The sequence below is a fragment of the Tenrec ecaudatus genome, chromosome 1 (genome assembly GCF_050624435.1).
Source record: "Tenrec ecaudatus isolate mTenEca1 chromosome 1, mTenEca1.hap1, whole genome shotgun sequence".
NCBI classification, from domain to species: Eukaryota; Metazoa; Chordata; class Mammalia; order Afrosoricida; family Tenrecidae; genus Tenrec; species Tenrec ecaudatus.
The window spans coordinates 255,778,650-255,792,005 of record NC_134530.1 but is presented as its reverse complement, the minus strand read 5'-3'; the positions used below and the strand labels follow the sequence as shown (position 1 = coordinate 255,792,005).

The following is a 13,356-nucleotide window of genomic DNA, read 5'->3' as shown; positions in this document are numbered from 1 at the left end:
TGTGCAGTGATGGCTGTTTCCCAGAAGTCCAGGGTCAGCCTGGACCCCTAGCAGCACCGTGGCCTCCACCTCCCAGGGTGGCATACTGGTCACACCGGCACGGCAAGGAGCCCCTCAGCAATACACATGGTTAACGCTCCACTACTAGCAGAAGTGCGTCAGAGGAAAGGCCTGGCAACCCACCTTTGTGGAAACCCCTAAGCAGCACAGTTCCACCTGGACACACATAAGGTTACCAGAAGTCAGAATGGACTCCAGTCTGACCAAAGCAGAAATGGGCCAGGATCCAAGACCATGGATGCCAGAGACTACCCGCCTTAGGCCAATCTCAGGCAGGGTGGGCAGCTGGGCCCCACGCTAACCATGAGCCCACGGGTCACTAGATCTCCCCTCTGCTTCTCACAGGAACCTTCGTCTCGGCCTTCACTGTGCTGTGCGGTGCCCGGACTGACCTCCCAGACAGACACGTGTGCTGCGTCTTCTGGCTGAACATTGCGGCGGCCCTCATCCAGATCCTGACGGCCATCGTGATGGTGGGCTGGATCATGAGCATCTTCTGGGGCATGGACATGGTCATCCTCGCCAGTGAGTAAGAGAGGCCAGGCTTGGGCCCCACCAGGATGCGGTGGAAAGGAGGGGCGGGCCTGCATGAACGTGTGGGTCCTGGGACTCTGTGGGACACAGGGCATGGGCACCTCCCAGGAAGAGCTTCGCTGTAGCTAAATAAGCACATGCACTGCAGAGGGTTCCATCGAGCCCCACGAGGGCAGAAGCCCCACCCACGCCTGGCTATGCCACGCCCACGTCCTACGTCACCCACACCACGCCCACCGCACAGCCTCAGCCTGCTGGGCATAAGGAGTCTGTCTCAGTGGGAGGGAGGGTGATTGCAGAGGAGGAGAGAGTACCCTATTCCACTCACATGAGTCCTGGGAAGCAAGCAAGTCAGCCGACAAGACTAGTTAGCAATGTGTGATCCAAGCCAGTGCAGGTCCCCAATGTTAACAGTTTGCTGACTCTCCAGCAGGAAGTTTCCAGAGAAAAGGAAGAGCCACCTGGTCATGTCGCCCCAGGAAGCTCTAGAACTAATTTTCAACAATGAGGATCTTGAGGGGAAGTTCTCACTTTAAATTGAGCACTTTATTTGTGCTTTAGTTGTAGGCTCCTGATTTGTGTTAAGTGGACATTCATCAATCACTTAATGCCTAATGTTACACAAAGCAACTTTATGAAATAACTTCAAGTGGAAAACCAAATTTTCCAGACAACTTGATTAATGTATTTAAAATAAACTAAATTATTTTTAAGACTTATCACCCATGCTGTACACAGACAAGACTATGTCTCTGAACAATGGTCGTGTCCACGCTATTTTCACTCCTTCTGGTCACTTCACTAGGCTACCTGTCCCTTAACAAACAGGAGCACCCCTCCTTCAGGTGCTGTGACCTCTCTCCACACTCCATCCCTACCCCATGGTCATCAGTGTGTCTGCCTTTTACCCCATCAAGCCAGTCAGCGATGGCAAGGGGAGGGAAGCTGGAGTGCTGGAGGCTCTAGGATGATCTGAGATGGACGCCTGTGAGCATCCAAGACCCAGAACATACACAGAGACCAGGGTCAGGCAAGGCAGAGTAACTTACCACTTGAGAGCCAGAGAAGAAGCAGACAGTAGAGAACCTCAGCTAGATTTGTTTGATCCTGTGAATGGGTTGGAATGACTGTCTGGAGCAGGTCTTTAAGGAACAGAGATCAGGGGAAGAAGTGGGCTGGCTGAGTTGCCTGGATGCCCAGCGTTAGAACTCACAGCAGAGCAAACCATGAGATACTGAGAGATTGGGAAGCCTAAGGAGGTGAGGGAGCTAGTCCTGTCTCTGATAGGATTCATCCAAAAGACTGTGTTCTGCCCAGGCGACTTTCTACAGTGATATAGTCTCAGGACAGGCATCAGAAAGTTAGCAGCAGAACAGACAGCAGTTACTCATAGCTGTACAGGACCCTCATGAGAGTCTAGCCCTGTATGCATGCCTTACATTGCATTGGGAAAGTCATGCAAGGACATAGCTGGTCATGAGAACACCCCCTGTGTGGTGGCCTACCATCTCCGACTCTATTCTCAGTTGGCATGTCAAAGGTACAGCTACTTCAACGCCTCATCAAATCTAATTTGTGGCCAGGCATTTGGGCACTTTAATAAGAGATCTTTCCCATGAAGGTGGAGCCGGTCAACCCTAGTCATAAGGTTTTCTGTGGCTAGTCCCGCGGAAGTGGACAGCCCATTCTGTCATTACAGCCTGTTCTTAGCCTAGACGCGCCACTGAAAACTGTTCACCTTGGGTAACTCTGCTGGAATTTGAAATAACAATAGCATGACTTCCAGAGTCACAGCAACATGCAAGCCATCATAGTGTGGTGAACAGTTAATATTTGATTCAACTATTATTCAACTACACACAGCAACAAATGAAGCCAGTGATGAAGAAATTGAAGAATTATACCAATTTTTTTCCATCTGAAGTTGATCAACATGCAATCAGGTGCACTTATAATGATTGGTGATTAGAAAACAAAAGTTAGACACAAAGAGGAAGAAACCATAGTTGAAAATAGGGCCTCGGTAATCAGAAGCAAAAATGGAAATCACATGATTGAATCATGCAAGACCAACACTTCTTCACTGCAAATAACTTTTTTTCAAAAACACAAATGGCTATTATACATGTGAACTTCCCCAGATGGAATGCATAGGAATCAAATAGACTTTATATGTGTGAACAGGTGATGGAAAAGCTCAATATCATTAACCAAAACAAGGCCAGGGGCTGACTAGGTAACAGATCATCAATTGCTCTTGTGCAAGTTAGGTTGGAGCTGAAAAAAATTAGAACAAATCTACAAGAGCCAAAATACATCCGTGAATATACCTCACCTGGATTTCAAGAGCATCTCAAGAACAGATTTGACACATTAAATAGTAATGAGGACCTGAGGAGCTGTGGGATGACATCAAGAGCATCATACAAGAAAGAAAACAGCAAAAGGGCATTTGAAAGACAGCAGAGAAAGACAGACCAATGCAGAGACTCTGAACTTGCTCTTGATCTTGAACAAATGGAAGAAATGATGGCGTAAAATAGCTTAACAGAAAACTTCAAAGGGCAGCTAAAAATGACAGAGTATTCTAAGGAATTGTTCAGAGACCTAGAGTTAGAAAAAAACAGAAAGGGCGAACATGTTCAGTTGATCTTATGCTGAAAGAACTGAAGGAAAAAAAGTCAAAGCTCAAGTTGAAATACTGAAGGATTCCATGGGCAAAGTATTGAAAGATGCATCAAGCACCAAAAAAAGATGGAAGGAATGCACAGTCACTGTACCAAAGAGAACTAGTGGACAGCCAGTCATTTCAAGGGGTGAGCACAAGATCAAGATGGTCCTGAAAGAAGAAGTCTAAGTTGTGCTGAAGGCATTAACAAAAACAAGGCTTCATAAGGATCTATGTAAACTTGGGATATGCGAATGAATTTTGAGCTTACACTTAATTGTGAACCCTAATCTAAGAACGATCAAGTCTTACGATGTGGTCCTCCTCCACTCTTGACCTCATGAAGTCTGTCCTTGTTCTGGAAGCTCTGCTGAAAATGGTTCACCTTGGGTAACACCTTAATCTAGTAGTATCTCTATAGATTTACCTACTCTGAATTTCACACCAAGGAAGTCATACAGAAAAACCTCAACAACAGAAACACTAATGGTATAACTTCCAATATCACAGCAACATGCGAGCCACTGAACATATGAGTGCTAAAATAGGGTGAAAAAAATCAGATGGTACCCAGCTATCAGACAGAATAGTGTCTGGGGCCTTAAACGGTTGTCTTAAAACAAGCAGTCATTTCAATGAGGTGTCAACTAAGGCCATATGGAAGGAGCCCACCAGCCCATGTGATCCAAAGATTGTGAATAATAAAATCCAAGATCAAAGGAAGGAATTGTGTTAGAGCTTCAATTCTGAGCACCCAGACTGAAAGCCCAAAATAATATTCATTTGTAGAGTTCCCACCCAGAATAAACCTCCATGAATTCCCTCAGACTTTAGACCTGTGAATAGTCTTGCCCTGTGGTAGTTACATAATCTGGTGTCAACTTCTGAAGGGGTGGAGTCTAGCCTGTTAATCAAGTCACAGCTTGATGACCTCATTTGGAGGCGCCACGGAGATAAATAGTTCACCGGAGGCCAGAAACAGAGAGACTCTCTGCTTCATCTTTCCTGCTTACAAGACACATGGAGCTACACTGGAGCCCTGGAGCTGGAGGAGCCACATGGAGCCTCATGCCAGAGCTAAGATACTTACACCGCCACTGAATCCACAAGACTTCCCACCCACTGGCCTGTGATCTTCGTGTATTTGGCGTCATTGTATGTGTTTTGTGAGTCTGAAGAAGATTTTATAGATTGGTACTGGACATATGGGCTAATATCAGACTTATGAACCTGATCTGGACTGGGTTGGGATGTTTTCTCAATATTCAATTGCTCTTGTTTATAAAGCTCTTTTTTACACACATGAGTGCTTATGAATTTGTTTCTCTAGTTAACCCAGACTAACACATGCCCTCAGATAGAGTGATTGGAAAGTGGATTACTGCAGCCATAGTTAGGTTCAAATTTAACATACTATTATTTGTTTTCCTTGTTGACAGACTTTTAACTTATATTGTTCTACTTTCACTTGGATTGAGTTTTCCTGTTTCTGTTGTTGTTGTTGTTGTTGCTGAGGTTTTTCTGTATGACTTCCTTGGTGTGAAATTCAGAGTAGATAAATCTATAGAGATACCACTAGATTAATAGTTCCTCGGGGTTATAGCAGGGCAGGATGGAGGGCAATGGGGAGTTAATAATGGTACAAGAATGAAGAAAGTATTCTGAACTTGATCGTGGTAATGATTGAACAACTCTTCTTAATATATTCTAAACCAGTGAATCATAGGCTACATGAATTATATGTCAGTAAAACTGTTTTTTATAAAAGCCTCCAGGAATTGATGGAATACCAATTGAAATATTTCAACAAGCTGAGGAAGTACTAGAAGCTCTCACTCATCTATGCTAAGAAATTTGGAAGGCAACCATCTGGCCAGCCAACTGGAAGACATTCATATTGATGCACATTCCAAAGAAAAATACAGATGGAAATCATTGAATAATAGCATTAATATCACATGGAAGTAAAGTTTTAATGGCAATAATTCAACAATGGTTGCCTTCAAGCTAGATTCAGAGGAGGATATGGTATGAGGATATTATCACTGATATCAGATGCATCTTGGATGAAAGCAGGAAAGACTGGAAGGTGTTTGCTTGTATGTTATTGAACTGCAAACGCATTTTCAACGGTGCGGCTCATAACAAACAATGGGCATCATTGAAAAGAATAGAAATTCCAGAGGACGTCATTGTGCTCATGTGGGACATGCACGTGGGCCAAGAAAAACAGAATAAGGTAATAGTGTGTGGATTAAATTCAGAAAAGGGGTGCTTCAGCATTGCAGCCTTTCACCCTATTTATTCAATCTCTGAGCACTAAGCCAACTAGTCCCACTAAATGAGGAAGGACTCGTCATCGGGACTGGAGGATACACTATAACAGGAGCCCATGACGATCAAAGACTGAAGCCTTCAGCATGGATTTCAACTCCATGGTAAGAAAACCAGAATCCTCATGATTGGGCCAATAGACGATGTCATCGTAAGTGGAAGAAGATTGATGTCATGAATTTGACTTTACTTGGGTGCACAGGCAATGTTCATACAGCAAACGATCAAGAAACTAAATTACATATAATATTGGCAAATTTCCGGCACTGTACCTCTGGAAAGTGTTAAATAGCAAGGCCATCTGACCTAAGCCATGGTATTTTCAGTTGTGTCGTGTGCATATGAAAGCTGGACAGGAAATAAAAGGTTTGATGCACTCGAATGACGGTGTTGGCAAAGAACATTAAAGTGGCATGGACTGCCAGAAAAACCAACAAATCTGTCCTGGAGAAAGTACTATCAGGATGCTTATTAGAAAAAAGAGATGGCAAGATTTGGGACATCTTCTCAGGAAAGACCAGGCCCCAGAAAAGGACATCGCGGTTGGTCGAGGAGCTGAGAAGAAGAGGGAGATAGTCACGGAGATGAACTGACTCGGGGCTTCAGCGGGGAGCTCAAGCATAACTGTGTCTGTGAGGATGGTGCAGGACTGGGCGGCTTTTCCTTCTGTTGGGTGCTGGGCCTCCATTCGGGCTATTATTGTCAGGTGCCCTCTAGGAAATGCCGATTCACAGAGATTCAGCATATGTCCCAGAGAAGATCTCGATAAAAATGGGTTGACGTCTAATCTGATCTCTAGAGTAGGACACTAGTCTTCAGTCTGAGCAGTGCATCAGAGAAGCTGGACTACACACATGAAGGGAAAGGTGGCATCAGGATTGGAGGAAGGCTTATTGGCAACCTGCAATATTCAGATGACACAGCCCTGCTTGCTGAAAGTGAGGAGGACCTGAAGCGCTTGCTGATGAAGATCAAGGATCGCAGCCTTCAGTCTGGCTCGCAACTCAATTTAAAGGGGAACAAAATCCTCACAACTGGACAATAGGTAACATTATGAGAAATGGAGAAAATTTGAAGTTGTCAAAGATTTGTTCCTGCTTGGATCCACAATCAATGCTCATGGAAGCAGCGGTCAAGAGATCAAATGACTAAGTGCACTGGGTAAACTGGTGCCCAAGGCCTCTGTAAAGTGTTGAAAAACAAGCAGTTTACTTTGAGGACTAAGATGCACTGGATCCATTCCATGGTACTATAATGACTGACATGCACGTGAAAGTTGAACATAAAATAAAGGAGACTGTTCGTCAGCCTTGAATCGATGCCTTTGAATGATGGTGCTGGCAGAGACTATTGAAAGAACCATGGACTGCCAAAAGAACAAACAAACCTGTCCCAGAAGGACAGCCAGAATGCTCCTTAGAGGCAAAGATGGCAAGACTTCGTCTCACGTACTTTGGACATGCTGTTAAGAGAGACCGGTCCCTGGAAAAGGACATCATGCTTGGTAAAGTAGAGGGCAATCCAATAAAGGACGGCTTTCAATGAGGTGGACTGACACAGTGGCGGCCACAATAGGCTCAAGTCTAACAATGGTTGTGAGGATTGTCTTTTGTTCATCGGATCCCAGTGAATCAGAACCACCTCCATGGCACCTGACAGCAGCAGCTGCCATTGGCCACCCTTCATAACCAGGAACCACGAGTAGGGCCTTGGAGATGATTTAAAGAGTTCCTCTCAGCATGTCCTAGACGAGGCACCAAAGCCCCCAGAAGGCCTGGTGGGAACTGGATCGGTTCCTCATTTTCCATCAGTTCAGACTGGTGGTTCTCCCAGAAACTTCTCTTCAGTGACTGGTGTGTGGGACTGACTGGGCATCAACCGCAGGCCACACACAACATTGCAGGATACCCACCCTCATCCTGACCACCCAGACTAGCCTCTTTCACATCTTGAAAGCTTTCACTGCGGGTCATGATTGGCTTCTCGGATGTCTCCTTGTTTCGGGGATACAGGTTTTGTGTGGTTTTTAAAAATCATTTTATTGGGATCTCCTACAGCTCTCATCACAATCCATCCATCCATTGTGTCAAGCACATTTGTACATTTGTTGCCTTCATCGTTTTCAAAACATGTTCTTTCGACTTGAGCCCTTGGTATCAGCTCCTCATTTTTAATCCTCCCACCCTCAGGAACCCTTGATAATTTATAAATTGTTAGTATTGTTTCCTGTCTCACACTGACGGATGTCTCCCTTCACCCAGGGACATGGTTTTGTATCCATCCCTGTAGAAGGATTTTGAGAGCCTGGGCTTGCGGGCTGTACAAAACTCCAGTCACACCTCATGGGTAAATGTGGCCCTTATCTGATCCAAGCGCCAAAGAAGAACTAACAGGGAGACCTTCCAAGCATGCCGCTGGACGTACATTAGTCCTCGCCATCAACAACACCCTGGCTTCCCGTGCATCAGTCAGTACTTGGTAGCTCTGTGGAACTGGCTGCCAGTGAGTTGATTCTGCCTCTTGGCAGCTCCATGGTGCAGGGCAGAACGGCACCATCGTGCTTGCCAGGCTGTGATCTTGCCAACGCAGGTTGCCAGACCTTCCTTCCGAGGCACATCTGAAGCCGTTCCCTCCAGCCACACGCAGGTCACACAGCACCCGTGAACAGTTTCACACTTCCTCACCATAGGACTCCGGGCCGCTTCACTACAGGCTAAGGGAAGATACCTGCAAGATGGACCTTGCATGTCGTCCTGGGCTTCCCCAACGCATTCATTTTCACACACGTGACTCGTGTTCACATGCAGGATTGCCCCCACGGCCCATACAGGCATCTTCAAGCGATCCCAGCCAAGCCCATCCCTAGCAGTTTCTCTGTGGCCCCATCCTGCTTCATCCTGAGGAAAACTTGAGTGGGAGTGGAAGGACTGAGAGAGGAGGCAAGCAGACGTTTGGGTTTAGCCTGAGACTCCCAAGGCCAATAGGCATTGGAGAGAGTTTATGGGAGGCCTTCTCACCAGGCTGGAGCCCCCCAGGGTGCACCTCTCCAGCCCGGCCTCGAGCTCTGGGGCCTCCGCCCGTCTCCCAGTACTCCCCCTCAACCCTCCCTCTCTGGATGTTTCTGCTTTTTCTCCATGGCTTCTGGATTCCGACTGTCTTCTCTTTTCCTCCTCTTTTTCACACCGCCTCGCCTGCTGGTGATGCTCCCCAGTTTCCCAAGGTGAGTCTGCAGACTGGAGACAGGGCCTGTGCCTGGGGTTCCCCAAGGCCCCCCTGATTGAGGCCCCCCAGACCTGCCCACAAACACCCCACTCCCCTCATTGGTCAATGATTTTTATCCAAGGTTGATTCCCCCGAGGAGCTAAAAGGAATGGAAGCCATGACGAAGTTAAAAGAGTTTAATGGGCTTCTCGGGCATTTCCTGGCGATGCTTTCAAAAACACAAAGTACTGTGTGAATTATACAAAGACCTCAGGAAGCCCACGCCCGGCGGGTCTTAAGCTGAAAGAATTGACACAGTCATGCCTCGAGTTGACCTACTGAAGGATCCGACGGGCTCCCGTGTCAGAGTAGCGTGGGCTCCCCGGTTTTCAGTGGCTGGTGTGGTGCTAGGTTGTCTTCTGAGGCACCTCTGGGGGAATGGATACCTCTCACCTGCTGGCGAGCCACGAAGCATATCGATTATGCTCCCCATTCCAGGCCGAACATACACATAATATTCCCTGGCTGGCCCCTTCTCCTGCATTGGGAAATCGCACGACTCTGCTCAGGCTCCACATAGGCCGTGGCTTCCTGGGGGTGGCTTTTGAAACACCAACCCCCACAGCAAGTACCCTCCTCCCATAGGTGCCCACTGAGCCCCAACCCTCACAATTCCTGGGGCACTCCTTTGTTTGGCTTTCAAAGGCCTATGCCTGCTGGGAGAGTGGTGCCTAGAGTAACACTCCCTCACCCTGCTGGGAGCCTGTGTGGGTCTGCAGGTCACTTCTTGGGGAAGTGGTGGCTAATCATGACTCCTCTGCTTCGTCCTCACAGGCTACAAGGAGCAGGGCATCCCGCAGCAGCTGTGAGCCGCGCTGGAGCTGCCGGCAGCTGCTCGCAGAAGCAGCCGTGGGCACAAGGACCTTTGCATTTTCTCTTCTGCTGTTTTCCAGGCTTGGGGGTGGGGGGTGGGGAGGGGATATTTAAAAATATATTATTTATTTTGAAAATGCATCTGCTTTTCTCAACAGGCTCTGGGGGCTGCCAGCTCGAGATACCTCTGTAGGCTCTGGAGCCCTGGGGAGTGGGGTGAAGGCAGCCAGGAGAAAGGCAGAGGGCCTGGGCCGCCCCTGGCTGCTGAGAGGCCAGCTCCGGGTTTGTGTGGCACACGGTCCACTTGGAGGCATGTCAGGGCTGCTGGGCTTGGTCAGGGTGACCTCAGGGTGGCCTGAAGCTCTGAAGGGGGCAGGACAGAGGCGGGCACTTGCTTTGGATCCCTGCTTTCCAAGCTAACATTGCTGTGAGTGGCCCCTCTTTGGGCAGCACCAGGACGGGGTCGAGCATAGACAGACGCCACCCCCACCTCGAGAAGAAGAAAGCCCCCAAGCGGCCCCGGCCCTGCCCTTCCTACTATACCCCAAAATCTACAAAACTCGCTGTGTTCACTCCCTGGGGGCTCTGGTCCTTGCGTGAAACTGCTACAATCATCGATGTTCATACCAGAGCGGGGGCTGCGCTGGCCGAGACTGGCCACCGGCCACGTGACACTTCACATACTCCCAGTCCCGGGCCTTCTTCTGAAATGGGTGGGAACCGCCGTGGTTCTGAATTCAGAAAGTTTGGATTTGAGAAAGGTGATGGGATCTGATTACCCTATAAGAGGGTGCTTCCCAGAGCTCATGGAATCGAAATTAAATTAATGAATGTTTTCCCACGACGTTTGGAAGCCTGCTCGTCTTTCATCACTCCCCAGCAGAGTCTAGAATTGTTCCCATGACCAAGAACACTGCTGCGGCGGCAGCAAAACATACGATTGGGATGAATAAAAGCTGTAAATAGCCTCCCCTCAGTGTGGGTCGGGATGCTACTGAACACCTGGGGGAGGGGGGAGGGGGCGGGACTTGCTCTTTCAGACCTTTTGAGATTTCAGGGGAAAAAATTGTATGGGATTGTGAACCGTGCTCTGAAAACCCTCCTTCAAAGAGCTGCACTAGCAAGTGACATTCTTCATGCGGCCCAAGGATTCATCCTCCCGCAAAGGGCGCACAGGGCCCTCCTGACGGACTTGGGACCTGCGCGTCCGACAAACGAGCAACCCTTGGCGATCATCCAAGCCCCTGCTCACCCAGCCTCGATCAGAAAGCTAAGCGAAAGGAAGGATGTTGATGAAATGCACATTAGGGTGTGTGTGTGTGTGTGTGTGTGTGTGTGTGTGTGTGTGTGTGTGTGTGTGTGTGTGTGTGTGTGTGTCCTTTCTCTTGTTCCTCTAACAGGGAGTTTCCAGAACAAGTGCCCAGCCCCCTGGACAAGGCGCTCTTGGGTGCATCCTCTCTGAGGGGCCTCTCTCTCAGATCAGAGACTCAGGCAGAATTGGGCAAGGGCTGGAGAAATGACCCTTGCTGGCTAGTCTCTCTGCTTCCCGTGGGAGGAGCTTGGTGAGCAGTGCCCACTCCCATCCACCTTGGATTTTTTTTTTAGCCTTTGCATGCCCAAGGAAGTAAAAAATTCCAGGTGGCTCACTTTATTGATATACCCCCTATATTGCAGTGGTGTGGAACCAAGTCTGCAATATATCAGAGATATGCCTCCATACATGAGGGTAGTGAGATTATAGAGATAAACACCAAATTCAACATATTCTTGGTCTGTAGTAGTATCAAATAGTGTTATAAGTGGTAGCTACTATCTAAAAACATATGAATGACCATTGGTAATGAAAAACCACGTACATGAGAGGAAGGACACACCCATACGTCTAAATGAACGGGTAAAAAAGACCCTCACAAATCCTCTTGGCATGTAGTAAGAGCTCAGCAAATATTTGTTCTCTGAGTCCATTGACTTTAAAAGGTTTGGGTGATATCAATGTAGTCCAGGGGTGGCTTTCATAGTTTTATAAAACAGAATATTCTGTTGGACTTCATAGTCAACTTTGTGTATGGCATTCCTTTTGAGTTTTTGTTTTTTGTGTGTGTGCGTGTGTGTGTTTGTGTGTAAGGAAGAGATAGCTCTAAGATGGTGTGAAAGAAACTCACTACTTGGAATTTGCTTTTATAAAAAATTATATTTAAAATATCACATATTCATCACAACTTAGGGAAAAATATTGGCATGACTCAGTGCCAATGAAGGAGTCGATGAAACTTGGGTTTGATTGTGTTTTAAAAGGAGCTAATTAATACCAGATTAAATGTTTCCTTTTTTAATGTAATAAATCATTTTATTGGGGGGGGCTCTTACATGTGTTATAACAATCCATACATTCAGTATATCAGCATCCGCCTTGGATTTTAGGCTGAAAAATCACCACCCCTCAGCTGGACAGGCCCCTCACTCTACCTTGAGCAGCTCATTGGAGACTATTGCTTGCTTCACCTCCATTCTTACCGTCCCTGCCTGGGGGAGTGGCCTACCCCTTGGGGCTAAGGGCTCCTACCCCACCCACTAATCAGTAACCAAGCAGTTGCCATCAATTGGTCCAGACTCACAGAGGTCCCATGTGTATGTGCACGTGCATGTGCGTGCTGTTATCAATGTTGATTCTAAAGAAGCAGGGTCACAAGCATTTTCTTCAGAAGTACTTCTGGGGGGACTCCAACTGCCACCCTTTGAGTTCAGCGCTGAGCATGTTAGTCATTGGCACTTCCTGGGGTCTCCACCCACTAGGCTTTCTAATTACAATCCTGTGGGAGAAGGGGGTCTCGAGCTCCCTGTGAAGTGGGCAGCTCCCAAGGAATGACACTGACCACCCCTGGGTCCTGATTCAAGGGCAGCTTTCCTGCTCTGAGACCAGCCCTCCTCTACTTTGGATAAGCGCCTGGTCCTTCGTCCACGGCTGCCTGGGGCTCACGAGCCCGGCCCTTTCTCCCAGGCCTCGGGCTGGCTCTTTGCTTCTTTGCTGATGTCCCACCACTGACTTGGAATCCTTTGTGCATTCGAGGGGTGCGACTGGATTTGGTTTTATCCCCTGGCTGCACGAAGGCAGCATCCTGAGGAAGCTGCAGCGGAGAAAGGAGCCTCCCCTGGCATCAGATCTGACAGCACAGCTGAGGAGAATGCCAGGGTCCCACCACCTACTACCCATGGCTAGTGAGACACCAGCCCACGGCTCTCCCGCCCTCAACAGCTCTCCCCAGTATGCCTGACAGGGTGACAGATCCCACGGGGACTGTTCCTCGCAGTGAGAAGGAGTATCTTACATTTCTGCCTTGGGCTGCGAGCACTTTCTGCAGAATTAGAGAAGACACAGCAAATTGGGCTCCACATTTCATAACACAGCCCAGACCCAGGTGGCAGGTAGTACCATGAGTCCCAGCATAGGACCCAGTAGCACAGGGGTTTATGTGCCGGGAAGAACATATGCCCCTGTTACACCCACCGATCCAGGCTGTCTCCCCTCACCTGAGGGCTGTGTCCCCCACTTGGGAACAGCTCAGGTTCTGGAGGAAGGCCCTGCTTGGGTAAAGGTGTGCAGGGAGAAGAAAGAAGACGCCTGCCGGGGCGTTGAACAGGGAGGGCGGCATCTGCTTGAAAAGGCATCTCCTCTGAGTGGACCACAT

The 13,356-nt window shown here is 48.2% G+C and overlaps 1 protein-coding gene across 1 annotated transcript in view; it reads left to right on the top strand.

Moving 5' to 3' along the window:
* Nucleotides 1-12,639, top strand: part of STUM (stum, mechanosensory transduction mediator homolog) — a 101,121-nt gene extending 88,482 nt beyond the window's left edge. Inside the window, exons 2-3 of the mRNA XM_075531546.1 lie at nt 406-585; nt 9,632-12,639. Coding sequence (XP_075387661.1) covers nt 406-585; nt 9,632-9,666 — 215 coding nt within the window. The 3' untranslated portion in view covers nt 9,667-12,639. The remainder of the gene's footprint in view (nt 1-405; nt 586-9,631) is intronic.
* Nucleotides 12,640-13,356: the final 717 nt, after the last annotated feature.